This window comes from Ambystoma mexicanum, chromosome 9, assembly GCF_040938575.1.
Source record: "Ambystoma mexicanum isolate Mex_15411 chromosome 9, UKY_AmexF1_1, whole genome shotgun sequence".
Classification (NCBI taxonomy): domain Eukaryota; kingdom Metazoa; phylum Chordata; class Amphibia; order Caudata; family Ambystomatidae; genus Ambystoma; species Ambystoma mexicanum.
In genome coordinates this window covers 1,324,239,946-1,324,264,775 of record NC_090931.1, presented here as the reverse complement: position 1 = coordinate 1,324,264,775, position 24,830 = coordinate 1,324,239,946, and the positions used below count along the sequence as shown (strand labels likewise).

The 24,830-nt window shown below is 45.4% G+C and overlaps 1 protein-coding gene across 35 annotated transcripts in view; it reads right to left on the bottom strand.

Moving 5' to 3' along the window:
- Nucleotides 1-24,830, bottom strand: part of CLASP1 (cytoplasmic linker associated protein 1) — a 2,584,612-nt gene that overhangs the window by 1,769,027 nt on the left and 790,755 nt on the right. For all 35 annotated transcript variants that reach the window (XM_069616701.1, XM_069616702.1, XM_069616704.1 and 32 more), the window contains 4 exons: nt 21,788-21,923; nt 19,176-19,246; nt 17,274-17,333; nt 13,086-13,163 (listed from right to left, as the gene is read on the bottom strand). In XM_069616701.1, the coding sequence (XP_069472802.1) occupies nt 13,086-13,163; nt 17,274-17,333; nt 19,176-19,246; nt 21,788-21,923 (345 nt within the window). The remainder of the gene's footprint in view (nt 1-13,085; nt 13,164-17,273; nt 17,334-19,175; nt 19,247-21,787; nt 21,924-24,830) is intronic.

Sequence of the window (24,830 nt, the reverse complement as noted above, 5' to 3'; positions counted from 1 at the left end):
CTTTGCAGCCTCATGGAGTCAGTAGCGGGGTTCCCAGGAGAAACTCGTCGGCATTCCTCCCCTTCTTCACCAAGACCTTCGTCTGGTGGAGCACAGACTACAACTTTAGGATAGGCAGACCCTTCAGGCAACCAGAACCAAAAGGTTACCATCATCACTGGCTCTTCCTTGGAGGGCTCGGATGCCACCCTGGGCAACCACAGCGTCCATGGAGTCTGCTCTCTTAAGGAACAGGAGGCCCATATCAACTGGCTAGAACTGAAGGCTTGCTCTAAAAGCATTCCTGCCTATAGTCAGTGGCAAGACGGTCCTCATACAGATGGACAAATCAAATAGCATGTACTACATCAACAAGCAGGGTGGCACCAGATCTCTTCCCCTATGCACCCTGGCTGTCAACATTTGGGAGTGGGCCCTGGAGAACAACAGGCACCTGAGGGCTATACACCTCCCGGGCGAGTCCAACCTGGAGGTGGACAGGCTCACCAGGTTGGGTGGGGACAACTATGAATGGCAGTTGAATGATCAGGTCTTTCAGGGGATCTTCGACAGATGGGGTCATCGCCAGGTAGACCTCTACCACCTGGTCCAACAGAAGGTGCCCCAAGATTGCGTCCTGGCAGGGACAGGGCTGGGGCTCTCTGGGGGACGCGATGCAGATCGAGTGGAACAACATGAACGCGTATGCCTTCCCTCCCACTCCCCTGGTCCACAGGGTAATCTGCAAGATCAGGGAGGCTCGGCACCTCCATATCATTCCGTTAGCTCTGTGGTGGCCCACGAGGCCATGGTTCTCGGAACTTCTCAGCCTATCGGAACAGGCCCCGGTGCACCTTCCGCTGGGTCCAGCTCACCTACTCTCACAGCAGGGAGGCACGGTCATCCACCCCGCCCCCCAGAGGTTAGCCCTTGCAGCATGGTTCCTGAACAGGTCACCTTAAGACACCTGCGCCTGTCACAGGCTACCCTAGACATCAGACGGGGCGCTAGAAGCGACGCTACTAGGAGCCAGTACAGGAGCAAGTGGACTAGGTTTTGTCACTGGCCAGAATCAAAGGAAGTCAATCCCTTGACTTGCTGGTTGGACGACGTGCTGTTGTCCTCAGCACACCTCGCAGTCAGGGGGTGCAAGTAGATACATGCGGCACCTATTTGGCGGACATCTGAGCCTCCAGGAACTCGGAGGAGGAGGAGGTCTTTTCATCCTCCAACCCAATAGTTAAGACTTTCGGCAGGCCTCACCAGGCTCTACCCACCTATCAAGATGCACACCCAGTGTGGGACCTCAATGTAGTGTTGGGCGCCCTGGCGCATTAACTATTTGAACTAATGGCGTCCGCCGACATCAGGCTGGTCACCATTAAAACAGCCCTCTCTGTGGGTCTTGCGTCTGCATGCAGGGTCAGGGAAATCCAGGCACTGTCACCTTCGGTGGGTCAAGGCCAGGCTATCAAGCTTCCAAGGCCTCCATAGCAAGATGGATGGTTGCGGCCATCAAGGAGGCTTATGAGGGGCAGCACAAACCACTCTGGGCAAATATGCATGTCCACGCTAGCAGAGCCAAGGCTGTGGCTTTCCAGAGGCACGTTCCGTGGCAAGTCATCAGTAGGGCGGCTACATGGGCTACGCCTTCTGCTTGGATGCCAGCTCCAGGTCGGACGAGGCATTTGGTCAGGCAGTTTTAAGGAACTTGTTTTCTTAGGAAGGTCGCCTCTCCACCCTGGGCCTACATTCAGTTGTAACCGCCCATACAGTATGGAGGAACAGGAACGAGACAATTCAAGGAATATGCATTGTACAGTTGTCGAAAGGACAGAAAGAAAAACTAAGTATAAACTTTTACTAAGTAATGTCGTCAGCCAAGAAGGAACTCTGTGATATGCGTCAGACTACGATGGCGGAAAAAAACAATCTGAGGGACCTCGACGTATGAAGGACCATGGGTACAGTGGACGTCACACTAGGGATAGTATTACTGGCACGCCCTGTCGACATCCCTTTTCGAGTTTCGATAATATAATTCTCTGCAGCTACCACTACCTGTCAGCCTATGCATAGCATGTGGTCAAAGGAGACCCATGTTAGGCAAAGTTTGTATGCAGTACCCTCTGGGAACACTACAAACAACTGACTACAGGTATAGGTGTTAGGGAGAATTCTCTGTTTAGGCTGAATTTCCTAACCTAGTGAGTCCCCCAGCAGCTTTGCTGGATTTTTGGGGTTTATTTTCTTCTCCTGCCAAGAGTGAGACTCTTTTACCCTCACTCTTGGACATGATTTGAGAGTGTTTCTGTGACTTGCTATGTGCTTATGGGCTAGGGGGTATTTTTTCCCCATAGGCTATCATTGGTTTTTGAATGTGTGTTACACAGCACCCTCAGTGCAGTAACACAGGGGTGTCATAGAGACCCCCAAACATAGACTCCACACCCTGGGACTGACTACTGTCTCCCTGGGTCTGTAAAGTCACCATTGACTTTACTAGTCTTAACTTAGGAACTTAACCAGTACAAGCCATCTTACTGTGGAAGTACTGGTAGGGGCAATTAGATTGCCCCTGGGTCTGTTGTCAGGGGGGTACTGTTCCGTCCCCCCTCGCCGAGTTCTGCCTGGTGGCAGTGGATACCACGGAAATATTCCACCGGAATATTTTCCAATGGGATTTCCCATTGTTTTTAATGCACCACTTTTTGGTGCAATGTTAAAGATACCGCCGGTTTATTTAATTAATATAAATTCACCGGTTGGGATTTTTTGCCAGAACTCGCCGCCAAAATGGCGTCTAGGTTCACTTCAGTAACCCTGAACCCGAGTCAAGCCTTTGTTCCACTTTTGGCGGGCTTCTGCACAGAGGCCCTTCACAGTGGTGCCTTTCTGTCTGGGTACCACAGGGGGTGTGGGAGGGGGTTTAGGCACCCTGGACTGAGTTGCCTTGCCAACTCATGTCGCACTCTGGTGTGATTGGCCCAAGTGGTGAGCCACCCCGCTCACCACTTAGCATGTTTGAGTGACAGCTAGGCTGTATGAATGGGGGTTTGCTGCATAAAAGCAGGGTTTTTGGGACTGGTTCTTCAGAAAGTCGCCACAGGACCTAAGAAGCCGAAGAGGGAGAAGCCGAGACGACCTGCCAAGACGACACCACCGGTGCAGCCCTGCGGAACCGTCTCACCACTTTTCCCGACGACAGAGGAGATCTCCCGCCAGAGAGTCTCCTTCCCTTAACTGGTGGGGACAACCAGTTGCTGCCTTCTGTTCGCCGTCCCGAAGCATCTCGTGGCCGCCTTGCCTGTGCCAAGCACCCCGGCAACCGGGATACCACTTTTTACCTCAACCGCGAAAGAGGGGAAAAATCCTTTGTGACCGGAAAACTCCACGGCTGGTCTCATCCCTGGTAGTGCAACGACCTGCAGCTTTCATCCACGTCGAGATCACCTCTTCCTCTGGATGAACGACGCCGCGACTTGCACCCACTACCAGGAACAACTACCACCGCTGGAGGATCCTTTCCACTTTTAAAGGTACTGTGTTCCGCCCGGCTTCCCTTGCCACCGATTGTACGGGGTAGATTTAGCCCTCGGCTCTAGACCCTGGGTAAGCCTGGGTCACCCTAACTAAACTTTTTCTAAACTCAGTAAAACCTTTTCTACTCACCTGCAAAGACTTGTGACATTGTGTGATCTTGGGCATATTTTCGCCTGGCTCTCTCTAAAGCGGGCCACGAACCAATTCTCCTTGTTCCACAGTTGACTGCCTTTGCTAACCTTATGTGAAAAGTGTTTTACCTTGCTGCTTTCATTACTTCTGCTTTTTCCCTCCCTTTTCTAATAACTTGTTGGAGTGCCATCTGATGTTAAGCGCTCACCTCTGTTTGGAAATAAGTGGTGTTAACTTAGACTTGTCCAACAAATGACTAGGGATGTACATATAAGTAATAGTGACTGTGTTTTGACTTACTTACCTTTTTATGTGCTAGTGTAATTTATGAGTGTGCCTTTAAAAATAAATAAGTATATACTTTTACACCTAGCTCTGGTCAGTGTTTGCTTGTACTACTGTGCCTCTGTACCTATCCTGTATCCTCTATATACTGCCTAACTCTTCTTGAGGGAAGTCTGACTGCTCAGCCACAGCTACCACAGTGAATCTGTGTGGTACAGACTGCTACCAAATGGGTTTACTGCCAACACCTGTAATCTTAAATCTTTTGCAGTGGTCCCAGAGGGAACTGCACAGGTTTCTGCTTAACAATAGGAAACGCAACCTTTGGTATAAGCTTGTACTACACAGTTTTGGTAGCGTGTTGAGCAGCCAGGCTTATCTGAGGGGTCAATGTGAGCTGTAGCGGAGTTACACAGAGATTCACAGTGACAAGTATTCAAATAAACTCTTACACTCAAGGTTTCTTGAATAAAACAATTACTAATTTATTTATTAGTCAGTTAGAATAAGCCTTCCTCAGAAGGGAGCAAGATAATAGTAACACACAAATACACTTCAATACTGTAGACACTTAGTTTCTAAATCAGTAGAGACACTTTTGGGATGGCCCACAGACACAACCTACACCCTCTGGTGACTTCAATAGCTAGGGTGCTGGGGACATTAATATCTTACTGTTTGCATTTAGAATACTTTTATAAGTTGGTAAAAGGAAAAGATTATTAGAACAAGAGACCACAAATATTCTTAAGCAGGCAAATACTTTTGGGTCCCCACAGCAGAGTCATTCAGTATCACAGGCTAGGCCAAAGTCAATGGGCAAAACTCTTATATAGGATGAAGCACTTCTGATAGGTAAGTAGAAAAGTCTTTTCACAATGTTTTAGAAGTCTTTGAAGAAAAGAAGAATCAATTGTAGGGCCACAAGCCTTTAGACTTGTGAGTAGTAGAAGATTCAAGAAACTCTACAGCAAGAGGTAAATTCTCAGACTTTGAACAGTACCTTTGAATTGAAGAAAAAGTGCAGCAGATGAATTCTGTTCCTGTGCAGCTCTGCAGATCATTGTTCCTGGGCCTCAGTCGTGGGGACAAGAGGGAGGACTTCTAGGACTGCAATGGGACGGTCCCGCTCGCAACCGGCTATCTGTCATGATGCCTACCCCCGGGCATCCGGATCGAGTCCATCAGCCCCGGGAGCAGGCATCCAGATACTCATTAAAACCCCAACAGCCCCGGCTGGGGGCTGTTTGGATTCAGTCCTGGCGCCTTAGGCGCCAGGCTCATCATAGAAATCAGTCCAGGCGCCATAGGCGCCAGGCTCATATACTTTACTTATCTTATGCAGACCATGCTTGCAAATGAGTCCAAGCCAACGTGAGGCCTGGATGGGACTATTTTATTACAGGGACTATTTTTTACTCGGGTGTGGTTCTGGGGAACTTCTTACCTGGGACTACTTTGCAGGCTATTTAAACCACACCCGAACAGCAGCTCATGCTTCGTGTTATTCTGCATCCAGTAGCGTAACGCTCCCCGTGTCTGCAAGTCAGCATCCAGTCTTCTGCCACGCCCGCCTCGAATCCGGAGCTCCTAGACAAAAGGAAAAGAAAGGAGAAGAGGTTAGATTACGGACATTATTTGATTCCTTACCTGATTCCGGACCCAGCACATCTCCGAGCCTGGAAAGGACATTATTTCAGCACGTGTCGCTTCGCCAGCAGCAGCGCCGCGTTATACTCACCAGTCCACCGCATCTTTCAACTCGGCGCTGCCTGCATCATTTTCTTCGTCGAAACCCAGCACCTGGGGGGAAAACAAAAGGAATAAGGTGAACCGAGAAAACCGACAAAGACAATCTCTTTGCCACCATAGGCTTACCTGCGTTACCACCGGAGGTATTATCCTTTAATTCGCTGCATCTTTCTATGCCGCACCTATAAAGGGAGAGAAAACAGCAAGTTAAACTCATGCAACTTTTACCGGACAGTGTCTGGTAATACAGACTCTTACCTGAACGCCATCAGCTACCTCCAGGCAATATTCTTTTGGACCCAGCTGCAACCTAACGAGGGAATGGAACAAGAGTGAACATCGGACATATTGAACTCTTTGAACTTTATAGACACTGGAGTCAATATTCCTCCGGAACTCCTCCAGTGCCTTCAAACCAGTGAAGTAACTGGTATCTACGCGCCCCTGCATGCCATGCAGGATGGAGAGCTCATTTAAAAACATAAGGTGAGGTTACCAAGAGGGGATATTGGAGGTGATTAGTGGGGAGAATGAGAACAGTTGGGGGGGGGGGGGTCCATCACTAAAGTCCACGGGTGGCTAAATCCCTTTCTCCACTTGCAGGAGAATACTTCTACGAGTCCAGCAGACAAGATTAGGCGGGCCAGTCCAGACTGTCATCTCTTCACTATGCATCACGTTGGTGGAGACCGCAGCTGTCCGGGTCTGATCGACGCCCCTGTGGGAACCAGGTGAGCGTAACACAATCTTCAAATCAGTGGCTGTTCAGTGTTTCATCTCCTTGCGTCTACAGCAAATAGCAACACAGCGGTTACTGGCTGTCAAGATGTGCTTTCCTTGCTTCTGGGGTCCTGCACTCTTGAGGGGGCTCAGGCTCGGTCAGTCCTGCTTCCTGGAAGTCCAGAGGATCTTCCTGGAGCTCTAAGCCAGCTTAAAAGCAACGCACACAATCTGGTGTTCCTCTCCCTGGGTATACAGTTTCCAGCAGCAACTCGAAATTCAACCAGCTCCAAGAAGGATGTCCAGGTGGCTTACTTTGGAGTTGATTGGTCCCACCAACTCAAAGGGAGAAGTCATTCTTGCAGTGGCTTCTCTGTCGATACGAATTAGGAGTTTCAGCACAGCAGCAGGGCTTCACCGGGCAAACCAATGATCCAGGAGTTGCAGCGGGCATCCAAGTTCTCCTTCGGCTCCTTCGTCCAGTGGTCGCCTCTGCCTTCCAAGCCAAAAGCCTGACCTTTTATTCAGTTCTCTCCCATTCATCCAGCCTAGCTGTCAGTCACCCAGCAGGGTGGCTGTCCTTGCCGGACAGTTGGCTGTCCAATCACCACAGAGTGCATTTCGGTCTCCTAGCACCTCCCACACTTACTGCCTACCCCAGACACCCTGGAGTCAGAGGCGTGCTTCACTCGTGAATCCCGCCAAAGGCAAAGCAAACAATGGGACCAAACCTGGTTTGGCGGGCAGATTAAATCTCAAGAAGGACCTTTCCACAAAGAAATGGCGAAAAAAAAAAAAAGACCGGGGCCATTTTGACAAAAATGGCACCCTTGGGTGCTTTACTGCAGCTGCGAACGCAGCCCGCAGTAAATGCACACCACGGTAGTTAAAACGAAACCACTGCCACCAGCCATTCAGTGAGGAAAGGGTAAAAGAAATGTTACATGAGAATCTAGACAAAGGGGATACTAGGTAACCCCCTTCACCACCCTATTGTAAGATGGTGTATGCTGGGTCTAGAAAGTTACAATTGTAAGTAACGTCAATTTCACTTTACTGCTCTGGGAAACGGTAGTTTATCCCAGAGAAGGTATTAAATCTGAAAGACTTCCATGTGCCACTGTACTGAAGGTGCTGTATGACAATGTAAAAGATGCTGCCTATGGAGTTTGTCAGGCTCCATAACCTAAATAAACACAAAGCTCAGAAATCACATTAAAATACATGAGAGAGTGGGAAAAAGGTTAAAAAAGGTCTCTCCAGGTTAAAAAAAGTCCTCAAAATCCAGAAAAGTTGCTGGGGGTCTCTAAGGTGGACGGAATTTGCACATTTCTGAGAATTGTCCCTAACAATCCACAAGCCTCAGAAATATATATGCTTGTCTATAAAGATCAGTTCTTGAGCGGTAAAGCCCAGGAGAGCTGCAGATAGAAAAAAAATGTTGCTGTATTCGGATTCTTTCTGGTAACACTGGGCACAGATAGGTAGTAAGACAAAGGAGATCCCAGCCACCGACGCTCTTCTCAGCAGCAAACCTATGGCACACTCAAAACATTCACACTGGGATTCCCGCTCCCACAGTATTACTCATGACATCACATAACATATCGAGCGGCAGCAACATTACCAATTTATTCACAAAATGAAAAGCAGAATGGAACAAAGTCATAGCTACTCTGTGCTGGGCTCATTTACTTTAGCTGAAGGATCCACCACTGCTAGGACACCTGTACGATATGGCTCTAATAAGATGAAGGATCCCAGCCAATGCAGAAAACCAAAACCACTAATGAAACCATGAACATACTTAAAGATAAAGATAACAAAACAGAGCTTGGGCTGTAGCTGTAACGTGGCAAATATTTTGAAGCCACAATTGATGAGCGTTCTAAATAGTGAAACAGACATGGATATAGGCCTGTAGACTGACTCTTATACAAGGTTTGTTATAGAGATTGCTGGTTAGATGCACTGATGTGGCAACTAAATGCACGGACAAACTAACTTCCAACGTCCTTTCCATGCAATCAGTTGACATCAATAAATTTAAGCAGCACTCGCTATCAAACAACTTCAAGGAAAAAATAAAATCGGCTACCGTGCAAAGGAGATACACATTTCTGTGTCTTTTAAAGTGCTGGGTTTGTTGAACAAACAAATCGTAAAATCAGTAGGGTTAGCAACAGGACCCCAATTTCCACTGTAGTTAGTGCTGGTGTGACAAATCTGACTGCACAGCAATTGACACAGGCCAAGGTTGTGTGTCAAGAGCTATCGCTCACTGTAATTCTCACTCTGCACATCAATGTATGATCAGTTACTTGTGTAACTGGCCATATATTGTTCAATTATTTTAGAAACATGTTGTAAACCACGTGAACAAGATAATATGCTTAAATCATTCCAGCAAGCTGAAGCAAAGGCTCGGGAAGTTGAAGAGACTAGCAGTGAAGCAACAGGAAAATAGACTTGTCCTGTGATTATCCAACCTTGCTTACTGATTATTATTGTTTGTTTTTGTTTGTTTATTTTATTTGTATGGCGCTCCAAACCCGGAGGTAGAAGGGCGCTTAAGAATATGGTTACAGTGTGCATACTTCGTACAAGTTTATAATATATACATATATATACAGTGGTTAATAAGCAGAACATATGCAGTGCGTACAATGTACATTTTTCAGAATAAATACAGTGTCTAAGCCAGTATCCGCACAGGTCTAGAGTTAGTGGTGTTATTCTTTGTTTAGCAGCCATCTGATGACCTGCTTCCTAAAGATCTGGAAGGATTCGACAGTTTTGATGTTAAGCGGTAGGGAGTTCCAGAGTTGGGGGGCCAGCACTGTGAAGCTTACCCCTCCCGCTCTTTTTAGGTGGAACCTGGGCACTAGTAGGCAAAGAGTAGGAGGATCTGGCGAGTCTGGTGGCAGGTTTCAGGGTGAGTTTATGAGCTAGATAAGGTGGTGCTAGGCGATTGAGGGCTTTGTACGTGAGGCAGATGATTTTTAGATCAATTTTTTGGCGTATGGAAAGCCATTTGCAGGCTTTCCTAGTGGCAGAGATATGCTCTTGTCTGGGTATGTTGAGGGCTGCGCGTAAGGCGTTATTTTGTATTACCTGCAATTTATTGAGTATGGATTGATTAGCGCCTAGGTACAGGCTGTTACAGTAATCCAGTTTGGATTGTATTAGGGCTCTGGCAAGGATGAGGCAGCTGTTGGGTGATAGGAAGGGTCTGCTAGCCCTAATGAGCTTGCCGGTATAGGCAGCGGCTGAGGCGATCATATTGGTGTGTTTGCTGAAGTTGGAGTTGGCATCTAGATAGAAACCCAGGGTTTTTACGCTTTTGGCTATGGGAATGGGATGACCATCGATGGTGATGTTATTATAGCAAGGGTCAAGTTTAGTTAGAGTGTTGGGGGAGCCGACAATTGGGAGCTCTGTTTTCTCATCATTCAGGCAGAGACCATGGGAGGCCATCCATGCCTGAATGATGGAGAATATTTTGTTGATCCGGGCGGAGTCTTCTTGGTAATTACCGGAGATAGTGAGGAGTATCTGGGTGTCATCTGCGTAGTTTGTGTAGGTGACACCCAGATGATCCAGTTGGTCGAATAGGGGCTTTGTAAATATGTTATACAAAGTGGGGGATACACAGGAACCTTGTGGGACCCCGCAAGTGATGGGGGTGGGGTCTGCTGCAGCTGTGGTGTAAAAGACTCGTATGGTTCTGTTAGCCAGGAAGGATTGTATCCATGTGATGGCAGGGGAGGAGAAGTGGGCTGCAGTGGCAAGGTGATTACAGAGGACCTCATGGCTGACCAGGTCAAAGGCCGCTGAGAGGTCGAGGAGGAGTAGGATAGCAGCATTGCCTTTGTCTTTAATTTCATCAATCTGGCTTTTGAGATCAACAAGGGCGGTTTCAGGTCCGTGTTGAGGTCTGAAGCCAGATTGACGTATTCCTAGCAGTTGGTTGGATTCTAGGTATTCCTGAATTTGGATGTAGGCGACTCTGTCCAGGATTTTCAGTAGGAAGCGGACTGTGGTGATGGGCCTGTAGTTTGTGGGTGTGGCCGGGTCGAGGGATTGTTTTTTCAGGAGGGGGAGAACCCATGATTGTTTTAAGTTGCTGGGGATGGAGCTACTGGTGAAGGATAGGTTGAGTTTGGTGATGAAGGGGGAGAGCTCTCTGGCTGCATCTTTTATGATTTGAGCCGGGCAGCTGTCACCTTTACAATTAGAGGGTTTCAGGGATGTGATGATTTTTTGAACTTCCGGTATGGTGACTTTTTTGAACGAGAAGCCTGCGCTAGTGTAGATAGGTGTGGGTGGGCTAAGGTTGGTGACATTGTTGTTGAGTTGTTGCCGTTTGTTTTCGATTTTAGTTTGGAGTCCTAAAATTTTATTGATGAGGGCGTTCTGGATGTTGGTGCACCAGGGTTTGTCTTTCAGGCAGGTTTCCGGGGGCGAAATAGGGTTTTCTAGCTCCTTCAGAATTTTGAATAATTCTTTAGTGGAGGATCCTGCCTGAGTGATCCTGGTGTTGTAATTATCTTTTTTGGTCCGGATTATCTCGCTTTTGTAAAGTGAGGATAAGTTAGTGAGGTTGGATTTGTTTACTGCAGTGGGTTAGTCTTCCAGGTGAAGTGAGCCTTAGCTTTCTTTTTTCTAAGTAGTTTGAGCTCAGGGGTGTGCCATGAGTTCAGATGAGCTTTGGGTTTAGCTTTGCGTATTTTCAAGGGGGCAACGGTGTCCATTGCTTTGGCCATGGAATCATTGAAGGTGTCAATCAGCAGGTTTAAGTCAGCGTTAGCTGGGAGGGCATTGAGGGTAGGTAAGACCAGTGGTAGTAGGGCTTCAGCAGTGATGTTGCGTTTATTTCTGGTGGGGTATGCTGGTGCCATGGGGTGCTTATTGGGCAGCACCTGATTGGTGTTAACCTCAAGGGGGATCATGTGGTGATCGGTCCATGCCAGAGGTTGGGGGTCTTTGCAGGTTGTGTTGCAATTGTGGGTTGCTACCCAATCAAGGGTTCTGCCTTTTTGGTGGGTAGGGAGTACAATGAGTTGAGTGAGACCGTGATCGGTTAGGGCATTGGCCAGGGATGCAGCAAGTGCGTCGTTTGGGTCTTGGTAGCCGAGGTTGAAGTCTCCGAGGATCATGAATTGTGCTGTTGGTCTTGGAAATTTTGTGAGATGAGGGATGTGATGTCTTCTTCGAAGGTCCCAGGGGGATCTGGGGGTCTGTATATGAGGTGGATAGTTATCGTGGCTGTGGGGGAGGTTTGTAGTTTGGTTGTGAGTAACTCGCAGGAAGTGAATGCGACTGTGTCGGTTAGTCTGAGGCCTAGAGCGGATTTGGAAATGATTGCTACGCCTCCACCTCTGGCGTTAGGTCTGTCCGCTCTGAGGATAGTGTATTTGTCTGGGATAGCTAGCGATAAATGAGGTCCGGACGCCTCATGAAGCCAAGTTTCTGTTAGGGCTAAGAAGTCAAGGTCATTGGTAAGGATGATGTCTGCAATTTCTGTGGGGTGGGCAGCCAGGGATCTGACGTTGAGAAGGGCGCCTTTTAGTGGGGGAGGAGTGGGTTTGCTTGGTGCAATGTGCTTTGTATTAGTTTTGGTGTAAGGTCTGGAGTAAGGTTTAGAGTTAGTGGTGGGGAGCCTGGAGCCTAATCTTTTGTTGCGGGTTGTGATGTTGAGAGTAAGGGAGAGGGGGGTTGGTCCGGGCGGCTTAAAGCGGGTGAGAGGTTTGGTGGTCGATTTGGTTTTGTTAGACTTAGCAGTGGGACTGTGGTGGCTGTTGGTGGGTAGGCAATGGGTGGCGATGGATGTGGAGGTGAGGGGGTGGTGGTAAGTGGAGGGGAAAGGGGGTGTGGAGGGTAGGAACGGAGTGGGGCAGGGGATGGGGTGGTGTCTGGGGAACCCTAGTTTAGCCAGGCCGTCCTGATGGGCTATGTAGCTATTGTTGCTACAGGGTACATTGTCCTGTATTAAGCAGAAAGGGAACATGGTTAGGGCGAGCCAGAAGATCATGGTCTGTGGATAGCGGTGGAGTCTGGTGGCGCTGGAGGGGAGCAGGTCAGACTAAGATAGATGGTGGCTGGTTGGAATCGGGTATAATCGGTCAGGTACAGCCTGTGCAGTATAGTATCTAGGTTGGATACAACTAGTTGTAAGGTTGGGGCATACAACAGGGCACCTAGATGTGACAATTCCTGACATTGACCAAAATGCATATATCAGAGGGTCTGTTAGCGACCATAGGGCACAACTCAGTTCTGGTGGCCTGTGTATGTCTGCATTGCATCACAGTATGGTTAGAGAGAGGTGTGCAGTTGTGAGCAGTGTGTGCGGAGGATTAGTTCCGAGTACAATTGTCATAGTGGTTGGGCAGCTGCAGTGACTAAGGCAGTGACCATAAGGCACAACACATTCTAAAAGTGGTCTGCAATTGACCATAAGGCAAAACACAGTCTAAAAGTGGTCAGTTATTGACCATAAGGCACAACACAGTCTGAATGTGGTCTGCTATTGACCATAAGGCACAACACAGTCTAAAAGTGGTCAGTTATTGACCATAAGGCACAACACAGTCTAAAAGTGGTCAGTTATTGACCATAAGGCACAACACAGTCTGGAAAACAGTTGTGAGTGCTGTGTGTTCCAAACTTACTTTCTTGCGACTATTCTGGCTTCCGAGTCAGCATCATGAATTCCCTTCTTTATCGTTTCTGCTAGTACTGATATGTGCCTGGAGAGGACAAAAATCAGTCAATATATGAGGGTGGATACAAACTCTGGACATGGAATGGGGTCCCCTTCCTGCCACTGCAAGAGTAGAGCACCAATGGCAAACATCAAACCTACCAGGCAGTACAAATCTTAAAACATCTTTACTCTTTATGCAGAGTTAGTGGGGAAGAAACAGGACTGCACATTTAACTAATGAGATAGTAAACCTTTGATATGTTTGTGAAGTAAATTCTTTCATGTAACATGCTACCAATAATTATTTTTTCTCTTTTCATATACAAACACATCTCATTAATCAGCTTTGTTTGAGAAAAATGTTCCATCAGACTCAATTTGGTTAACTGGCATCAAAAAGTAAGGACTTTCAAAGCAGACCTTTGCCTTCATTCTATTCAGTCCAGGCAAGCAGCTGGTCCAGCAACCTTCATTAACAGAGACCTGCTTCTGAAGCGGACAATACCAAGAAAGGTTCAACCAACGGAAAAGCCAACATTTACTTCATTTTGATTAATGTATTTATTTTTCACTTCCGCAGATTCAGTATGCATATGTATGTGGATGCTGCCAACTGTTAGATTATTGGTTAGTTATTGAGCTTAATTGCCTCCATAGGTGGCCTCCATGAGCTAAAGCTAGGTGAGAGGTAACTGGTGAAAGCGAGTCACTAGTCTTTAGCGTTTCTGACATTTAACATTGTCAGTTGTATCCTTTACCACAAAGAATAAGTGCACAGCAGAGAGACCTACACCATAAATCTCTGGTCACCATATCTACCTTTCATAAATTAAGGTATCTCAAAGTAGGGCCTTCCTTGATCAGAGTACATGTTGGAACATTTCTAAGCAACACTGAGGTTAGGGAAGAAGGATCAAGGGGATTGAACTGTCGATTGGCCAAGCAGAGAAGCTTGAACTTCACTTTTTTCCTATGATGAGCCAGTTTAATTTAGGAGCACAGGGTTGTCCCTAAAGGAAGTCCTTGTTGGGATCCAAGATGGTACACTTTGAAATCCCTCAAGCTGCTCCAAGGTTTATTATGGAAGATCCAGATAGAGAGTATAGTCCTAATCCAGCCACAACTAGACCAACGTTACCAGCACCTGCTAAGAGGCTGGGGAATGGCAGGGCACATGGAGAAAAACAGGGGAAGATTTTAAATGCTTTTAAGTGAAGGTACCCAGACCTAACCAGATATGTGATTTAGAGGATAGTGATAAACTGGAGTTCAAATATACTCCAATGTCTTACCACCTCTGAGGGGTTGGAAAGACAGGCTATACCTTGGTTACCAGGTAAACATTGATCTGATGAGAATGGTCACAAACTCGGTCTTTGATGGATTCAATTTTACAAAGTTATTAGCAATCCAAATAAAATATTTGTATGGTCAGGACACAATGTGTGAAGTTGACAAACCATAAACGTTGGATTCATAAATGAGCATATCATCCACAATTATAAACTGTTTGGCCAAACGTTGAGTGGCCAAAACCTAACCTTAAGGAACAACAAGGAAAGAGGGGTGCCCTCTGGTGTTCCACAGAGAGATTACACCAATACAAAATTTGCAATCTTAAAAAAGGCACCACCCAGTGCCTTATTATTAGGATGTTAATGGGCCCCTGTTAGGGAGAATTCTCTCTTTAGGCTGAATTTCCTAACCTAGTGAGTCCCCCAGCAGCTTTGCTGGATTTCTGGAGTTTGTTTTTTTTCTCCTGCCAAGAGTGAGACTCTTTCTTCCACTCTTGGACATTATTTATGGTGTTCCTTTGACTGTTAATGTGTTTTATGGGCTATGGGGTCCTTTACTCCATAGGGTCTCATGTGTTTTTCCTATGTGTGTTACACAGCACCCTCCGTGCAGTAACACAGGGGTGTCATAGTGACACCCCACCATAGACTCCATACCCTGGGACTGACTACCATCTCCCAGGGCATGTAAAGTCACCATTGGCTTTACTAGTCCCAAATTATGAACAGAAACCAGTACAAACCATCATATTGTGGACGTACTGGTCGGGGCAATTCAATTTCCCCCGGGTCTGTTAGTCGAGTGGACACGTCTCCGTCCCCCCTGATCGAGTTTTGGCTGGTGGCAGTGGATACTACTTTTTATATTCGACCGCGAATATATCCCTATGGGATTTTCCCATTGTTCGAGGCTACCAACTTTAATTATTTAATTCTCATAGCCTCGAACATACCGCCGGTTTATTTATTTAATATTAATTCTCCGGTTGGTATTTTTTGCCAGGACTCGATTCTAAAATGGCGTTTGTGTTCTCTTCTGTGACTCCAACCCAAGTCGAGCCCTTTGTTCCACTTTTTGGCGGGCTTCTCCACAGAAGCCTCCAAAAGTGGCGCCACTCTGTCTGGGTACCGGAGGGGGTTTAGGCACCCTGGACTGAGTTACCTTGGTAACTCAAGTCGCACTCTTGTGTGATTGGCCCAAGTGGTTAGCCGGCCGGCTCACCACTTAGCATGTTTGAATGACAGCTAGGCTGAGTGAATGGGGGTGTGCTGCATAAAAGCAGGGCTTTGGGGACTGGAACTTCAGAAGTCACCACAGGACATGAGAATCCGACGAGGGAGAAGCTGAGCCGACCTACTACGACAACACCACCGGTGGAGCCCTGCGGAACCGACTCACCACTAACTGCCCCCGCTGGAGTATTCTCACCACTAAGGTACCGTGTCCGCCAGGCCTCCCTTTCTAAAGATTGCTACAAGGTAATAATAATCCCTTAACCTTCTGGACTGGCCGCCTTGATCTTCTAACTGGTCCCTTTCTTTTGGTCCAACACTTTTTTGAACCTTTGCAAGACTCTTGTGCACTTCAACCGTGTGACCTTGGACACATTTCGTTCTGATCCTCTTAAAGTGGATCCGGCCTTCTGAACTCTAACGTCACGGTTTTACTTGCCTTTCCCTCTTGTGTTGTTCTTATGAAAGTGTTGGGATCTGTTTCATATTATACTCTGCTTTTCTCTCCCTTTTAAAACGAATTATTAGAGTGCCATCTGCGTTAAGCGCTCACCGCTGTCTGAAAATAAGTGGGGCTTTACTTAAGACTTGTCTAAACTTCTTCTAAGGGAGTGTATATCTTTTAGTGACTGTTTTTTTGAATTGCTTACTATTAGTGCCTGTGTGTTTTTCTAGATGTGGTTTTAAATAAATAATTATATCTCTTTTGCACCAAGCTCTGGTCAGTGTGTGTTCTTCTGACCTATTGTGAATACTCTGTATACTGCCTAACTCTTCTTGAGGGAAGTCTGACTGCTCTGCCACAGCTACCAAGTGAATCTGTGTGGTACAGACTGCTACCAAGTGGGTTTACTGCCAAACACCTGTAGTCTTAAATCTTTTGTAGTGGTCCCAGAGGGAACTGCACAGGTGTCTGCTTAACAGCCCCATTATGCAGTATTAACACACTTCCTTTTGGTAGTTTCCTAATATGTTTTGATAAAGTAAAGAGGATAGAACTGCAGAAGGGTGTCCAGTTAAAGTTTCGAAAACAAAAGGATCAAATGCAAAAGGTGAGTGCATTCGACCGAAAACCAAAGGATTGCATTTTTTTTTATATATTCTTTTTTTTGCTCTAGTTTAGCTTTAAAAGGGTGTTTTTACACCAAAAACAGGGGTTTGGTGGAACTCCCCCCTCCCTGTCCTCCCAAAAAAATAAAAATAAATTTGGATCCTTTTTTTCAGTCGAATTGACTCGACCCTTTTGATTCGGTACTATGACCTATAACCCTGCAGAAGGCCCTGGATTTATACCTGGTCATACTTGCATTCAAACTCATATCGCAGGAGGAAATGCAGAGGTTTTAACAGACAACCCAATAAAATATTCCAGTAAATACGGGAAAATAAATGAGGTGCCACGTGAACTTCGGAAGTGACCCAAATCCTAAGCATTATTTACAATTAAACAAAACGACATGATTCCACTCCTGAAATCTAAACCGAACCAGTATAATTTTAGACAAACCTTAAGTATGCTCCCCAGACAGGAACAAAACACATGTTCAAAATATTCATGGCTTTAATTACTAGTGTAATCAGAAGCTTGTCAAAATGTTCAAAGCTATCTTGGGTTTAGACTTTACCTTTCTAGTGAATGTGTTTGCCATTCATGCAAAAGAAGTTCCAAAAATTCATAACAGCGCCTGAAATTCAATAATAAAAAAAACAAAATCATGTTGACGGCCATAACATTTTCTTTTCCAAGAGGCACAGCATGCAGTTTAAATGGACGTTTACACACACTGCATCCCTTGGTTTGCAGGGTGGTTTGCAAACACTTAATCTCAAAGTAGTTCAGCAGAGGACCAGAAGATCTGGGTTTCTGGTTGACTTCCATGTAGGCAAGTCACTGGTTTTATGAATACCCTACTACATCACTTTTCACAGAAAGAGGTTGCAAGGAAGGAGGAGAACAAGAAAAACCCTCAATACCTTTAGACATGCATACAAGGACTGGCTAACAATTAGGATATATATTCAGTTACCCTTACAAGGGGTGGATTTACATTTTGAAATGTTCCCACCTCCTGATGAGTTATGTATATGTTTCAGTAAATGTACTGAAGTGTATCTTCAGAATATATTTACACCACATCAAACATCATTCAATCATTCCATGAGGACAAACTAATGCAATATGCCTTCTTAAATATAGTGATTCAACAGTAGCACCCGGGTTTAGTGAGCAACCAATGAGGTTGCTCGGATCTCAGGCTATATTTGCCTCCATTCCAAGAAAACTGCTGGTTGCTCACAGTATCCCTCTTCTCTCACGATGGTACTCGCCCACTCCCTGTTACACGGCCCTTCATGCCCATATTAAAAGTGCCTTCCCTTGTTCACTGCCACACCACCTCAGACACCCACTCCTATTCATCACTTGAAGAAAGGCTTCTTTCTGGAGCCCTAGATGCCATCTCTGTGGCGTCCATGTTAGAAGCAGTTTTTGTCCTCTCAAAACGATGGCCTTTGGAATCACAGATTCTAATGGTTATAAAGCAGACAAAGGCAGATCGCAACGGCCATTGAGTGAACTCTATTGGCCATTGCGCTTGTGATGGCAGCCTTTACTGGCCAACATGGCAGATCGCCTTAGGATTTAGCACCAAAACAACATGACAGCTTTTTATACCAGAACACATTCATTGGGTGATTTACACAAGTTAGTTGGCTCCTTGTCACACGCAACACGTTCAGACAGTTCTGCTTCTTCAGGCAAAAGCACTTTCCATTCTGGGACTTAGTTTAGTTTTTCCCATAATGCTTCAAAATCAGAGCATACAAAGCTCATGTGGAAAATAGGATAGCAGGTATGCCAGACGCTGTTTGACAGGACAATGGATCAATAATGTATGCAACATTATGTATGCTTTTACATTGCACTTTCTACGGTTATTCCCTTTCTGGACTATTTCACCAAAATAATTTAAAGACTTGCAGCACATGAGTAGCATAAATTATATGCTTTTACATGTATGCAATATGTTTTCAGAGCACAAAAAGCAAACACATTTCTTAATTTCAGGTAAATAGCTGATTTAGTCACTCAGCCTACTGTAAACGTGGTTATACTTGTTCTCTCCAGCTTCTCGTCTGATTAAAGTTGGAAATAAATAAGCACTTTCACATGAATCCTCTGTAATCCAGCACTTTTAAGAACAGAGCCACACATATGATCCTACAAGTGGAATGTTTACAGCATTCAAATGCCTTGAACCCCTTTAATATTAGACTTACATGGGCACCGATACAAATAAGAACCAAAACAGTATTCAGAGACATGTTTAGAGAAGTGCAGAGTATCTTCTGATGTGCACACGTATTTCAAAAGTTCTCAACCTGAATCAGTGTTCTACGTCATTCAATACTAGACAACTGCATCGGGTTTAGTATCACAACTAGTAAACAGCACATTTAAATATATTTTTGACTTGTTTAAAGGAAACTGATGTGTAATCGGTAAAATGTAATGAAAAACAACTCACCTTCTAACTGCAACAGACTTTGATGTACAATTACTAGTAATAATTGGTATTAGTCTAGGGAAATGTGTATGCTAAAAAAAGAGAAAAAGAGAATAATTATGCTAAATTGAAGAAAATAGATGGATACAATTTTTGCAAGTAGGACAATTTTCACTGCACTTGGTTATTTCCTTCAAAAAGCCACAAAAGACATGTCAGAATACAGCTCAATGTAAAGAATAGTTGAAGTTTAAGGTCATTCCAGTCGGAAGTCTTTAGGACTTAATTACTACGAGGAAGGAAGAATGGCTTGCTAAGCTATGCAGTGGAGAGCACATCGCCAATACAAGATCTGCTAAACATAATCTGTTATGTTCCCCATTGCTCTGTACTGAAAGGCTTTGCTCGTAAGAAGGCTGCACATGCTGTAGCACTGCACTGGTAAACCATTATAATTATTCTTTTATGACGCGCTTTATACCAGCGAGAGGTTTCTAAGTATGGGATCGGCATTCGAAACTGTGTTGCCCTGCGTTGTCTTGCTTCCAAGACCAACGTGTTGCCCCTGGGCTATCCTTGCTCCCCAGTATACATGTAAATTTTAACTAAGGCGTAATGAAAGTTCACCTACTGGAGTACTTTGAAATGTAGCCCATTTAAACACGAATGGAGTTGCAATTAAAGGAAACCTAGATTATTTCGATTTTGAATACCTACTCGTGGTGCAGGGATACTATAGCAAAACATACAAGATGTGCACATTAAACTGCATTAAAAAAGCAATGCAAGCATTCAAAGAGGAACTCAAGCAGCATTTGTTTCTTTTATGTGTGCATATCTATTTTATTTATCATTACATTTGTATTGCGCACCTAACCCTTAGGCATCTGGGCGCATTAATTACTAATTTGGTTACAGGTTCAGCAAGCTTAAGAGGATGGTTACAAGTTGGTCGGGCTTAAGAAGTTGGTTACAGGTTAATTAGGTTTAAGAGTTTGGTTACAGATTATGCAGAAAACAAATAATGCATTCTTGCGAATTTGGTTATAGGGTATGCAGTAAATTGGGTTACTTACAGGTGAGGAGGGACCAACTTAGTATCATGAGTAAAGAGCCATGTTTTTAGTTTTGTGCGGAATAAAAGTACCACGGGATCCATCCTTGGGGTCAAGGGCAGGGCGTTCTAGTAGCTGGCTTCCATAACAGGGAAACTATAGCCGCCTGCTCTTTGTCTTTTGTTTCTAGGATTAGTCTGATGCCAAATATACCCAACTGGTTTTTAGTTATCAAGCTGGAGAGATAGCGTGTGGTGGTGTTGGATAGGCCTTTGTGTGTGAGCGTGAGTACTTTGAATTTAATACGGTCCCCTCACTGGTAACCAGTGAATGTTTCTTCTAGAGGTGGAGAGGTGATCTGATTTAGGTATAGTCAGAGCAGCTCATCTGGCATTGTTCTGCAAAATTTGGAGCTTCTTAATATTTTTGGCTCATGACCCTGTAAAGATGGCATTGCAATAATCGATCCAGGAGAGGATTAGTGCTCTTGCTAGGGTGATACGGTTCTCTTCTGTAAGATAAGGTCGGCAAGCCATGATGAGTATGGCTGTGTAGGCGGATGCCGATGTGATGGCGTTAACTTGTCGTGAAAGGGTGAGTGAGGAGTCGAGATAGACTCCTAAGGCCTCGACTTCTTTGGCTGTTGTGATAAGGTTTCCATCTATGTTGAAGGAGTGGTACAGCGGGGAGAGATTTTTGTGTTTTGCTTGGCTGCCCAGGATCAGGATCTCGGTCTTATTATTAAGACCTAGCTCATTCTGAGCCATCAAATCTTGGATTGTGTGATATATTGCATTTAGGGCATTCGTGTCAGTGTTGTAGTCCCCCGTGATATGAATTCGTATTTGGGTGTAGTCAGCATAGTTTGTGTAAGTGACACCCAAATTATCCAGTTTATCAAAGAGAGGTTAAGTGAATGCGTTGTACATAGTGGGACATACACATGATCCCTGGTGATTGGAGCAGGGCTGGCTGCTGCAGAAGATAAGACTCATTGTTCTGTTCGACAAGAACGATTTGATCCATGCTATAGCATTGACACCATATTGCAGAGCTAATGCCCCTCAGTAATCTTAAACTTCCTCCAATGTCTAATAAATGTAGTTTTAAACCAATAACAATCACCACACACCAAACTGCACTTTGACTTAAAACTTTATTGGCTCATTCCAGCCAACGTGTAGTCATAAGAAGAAATCCCCCACTTAATTTGGCGATGCCGAGACCTTAAATTGTTAGTGAAGAGCACTGTGATGGAAGCTTTGTTAGAAAGTAGCTCACCTCGGATTAAATGGTTAAACTATACCCCATATCTAACCCATAGAAATTAGAAGATTAGGATTCCCTATAAAAGGCCCCAGTTGAATTATCACTTGTGTGCAAATCCCCTACGCTCTTACTGTAGTTCTTGTACTACGAAACCACATGCTGCGGGAGCGTAAATAAGCACCATGTTAAATAATTCATGAACACTACATGGCATATTGAGTCTTGCCAATCTGACATTTCTTTGAACATTTGTGTAATTGAAAAGACGTTGAAGCAAATAAATATTTTCTACACTGTTGACATACTTACTCGTATAATTAATCGAATAGCTACAACACCTGAAGTAGCCATTATTTTGGCACTGTTGGGAACTAGATTTAGAAGAGTTGGCATTATGGTTTCGGCACCATGGTCAAACTTGTTCCCAAGGACGGTCGAAAGATGACTAAGAAAAATGAACAGAACAAAAAGGATGTGGTTACAAATATGTGCACGTCAACTGGTAATACAAGCAAACAGTTGCAATACTATTAACGTATTCAGAAACTTTAATCCCAAGCCCCTTTTAAACCAAATGTTCCACAAAACTTAACATTTGTTCCCAAAACCCAGGTTGCTGATGGAAGAGATCTGTAAACCTGGCAGCCATGGCAACCACTCAGGAGGCAGTGAAAAGAACGCGTGCATGGAAATAGGACAATGTGGGGAAAGGGAAGCAAGGTACCAGTTCCCAAACACAACATGACAGACACACTCCAGCTGTCACCTACAAATTGGCAGTCGATTTATGGGCAGCTTGGCAAGCTCCACACGCTCACCCCGGATTTCTTTTCAAATTGGGTTCCAGTATGAAGGCACCATAATCTACTGCCATGTTTCAAGAAATATATTATCTGCTATTCATGCCTAGTGGATATTTTAAAATCATATTCCTCTCTAACCTAAGCAGTTTCTTTTTCATCATTATTTTTATGGATCTGTGCCCCTCTAATACTCATTTTGGAAGGTGACTCAAATCTGGAGGTTTCGTCCCTTCCGCCCTGGGAGGAGCCACCCCCTTTGTGGCTAGGGGGAATCAAGGCAGTAGATTATGGTGGCACAGAGAGAAGCAGGAGAGGAAGAGAGACGCTGCTGACCTGGCAGAGATATGCGCAGAGTCAGATAGGGCAAAGGAAAATAATGCAGGCCTTACCTGGAGGCACGACCATGCATCAGACTTGGTGGGCCCGGTGCCCGATAACCGCCACCGAAACCAGAACGCAAGGCAGGAACGTAACCTCTGCTCGAAACATGAGAGCCAAGGAAAGAAGAAATGCGGAACTAGCAGAACCCATAACCTCCACTTGTTACAGATGGGAAGACCAGAAAGCCGTGGAGAATGCCACTGCTACTGAGCAGATATCAACTCACTGGAGCAAACCCTGCGACATAGAAAGTACCTGGGTTGCCCGGAGTGGAGGGGGGGAAGAGAGCGCGAAAGGGGAAGGAAGGATTACCCTAATCCCATACCAGGGGCGACATGTCTGAAGAGAGCGCAAGAACCAAGTAGCAATATGTTTTACGGAAGCGCAAGAAACCCAAATAATGTTAACAGGCAAACGGCTCACAGAAACTCCCAAGAACCAAGAGAAGCATTTGAAAGGAGGAGTTCCCAACACTCCAGGGAAATAAGTGAGACATTGGGACAGAGACCAAAGTGAACCAAAGGGGCCCAATAACATAAGAGGAGCAAAGAGGCACACCAGATGTGAACCAAGTGGGTTGAAACCCACCCAAGTGGTGGAAAGGGAATCAGGGAAATATCCCTCCTCCCTAAGGTGGCTTGGGCATTTGATCTTGTCAGGAACTGGAGACATTTGGTAATAATCTGAGAAACATTTTTGGAACTTTGACAGACTGTAAAGAACTACTAAACCAGGGAAAATAGTTTTCTACAGATAAGCATTGGATCCGGAACTAGGAAGGATTCCTGGAAGCCCATAGCGGGATTGAGTTGAACAACTATGAGGGCTAGCGCATGTAAAGACTGGATGGGGGTCTGTACTTCTGCTCTCTATATGGTATATGGTAGAGGAGAGGCACAGAGGACCCCAGTCAAGATTCTCTATTGTTGGTAGCAATGGACGAGCAATCAGGGCCTAGCTTCTCAGGAGGTGATGCAGACTGGTTCTTAAGTACAATTTAGTCCCCAAGCTCCCACAAAGGAATGTCTGCACACTATTAGTTAAGACACAGTCTTTATATAATTAAGGTTCAAGGTTATATACACAATCACAATAACTCACTTTGTGCTCAGTAAATCTACAATGGCAAATATATACAGTTCTAAGCGGTACCACAATTATTATCAGATTTCATTAAAGTGCATCAACTGTACTCTGGTTAAATGTTTCACAAATCACTGAATAAAGGTAACCAACAATAGACATAGGAGGAAAGCAGTTGGTTATAACAATTAGCAGAATACTGGCCCTGTTACCTAGACACAGTTCTGTGTGGAGACCCCCATCCCACCTAGGCAACCTGTAAAGTAAAGATATATCACAAGCCCAGTCCATATATTGTTCTACAAGTCTTATTTCCTACTATAAGGTTTCTACCACCCCAATATACCTGGAATAGCAGCGTTCGACGGTTCCTTCTTGAGCAGCTCCCTTTAAAGCAGGAGCCATGGATCATAGAGATCCCTCTGAAAGTGAACTCTGAGTCAAGGTAGCAGATTCGGTCCCAGCGGTGCTCATCGACGACGATTCGAAGACGTCCTGCAAGGAAGAGGGGTGCGGGGCACCTCGATATCGATAGTTCAGGACAGCAAAGAGATTGTGAAGAACTGTAACGCTCACCTGGTTCCCACGGGGGCGCTGGTCTAGTCTGGATTGCTGTGGCCTCTTCTAGCGTGATGCGCAGGACCCGGAACACCGATTGGACAGGACCTCCAAATCGTGCTTGCCTGGCCCGTAGGAATATCCTTCTGCAGATGAGAAAGGGAATTAACAGTCTGCAGAATAGTGTGCTAGCTCCCCCCTTTTCCTCTTCCCCCTTCGTTCCTCTCCAACTTCCTCCAAACCCCGGTTTAAGCTGACCTTATGGTTTGGAAGGATGAACTCTCCATCCTGCTTCTGGTGCAGGGGCGCGTGTTCGTCCAGTTACTTCACTGGTTTTCAGAATGGCGCTGGCAAAATCCACTTGACTTTCCTGAGCGATGCGCCGTAAGTATGAAAGTTCAAAGTTCAAGTGAGGCCCCCTTTATGTTGTCTTTCTAACCTGTGATCTGTCCTTTATTTCAGATGCAGAATGAAGGCGATGCGTCGAGGGGTTAAACTGCCGAGGTGAGTAGTGATGAGGGCGATCC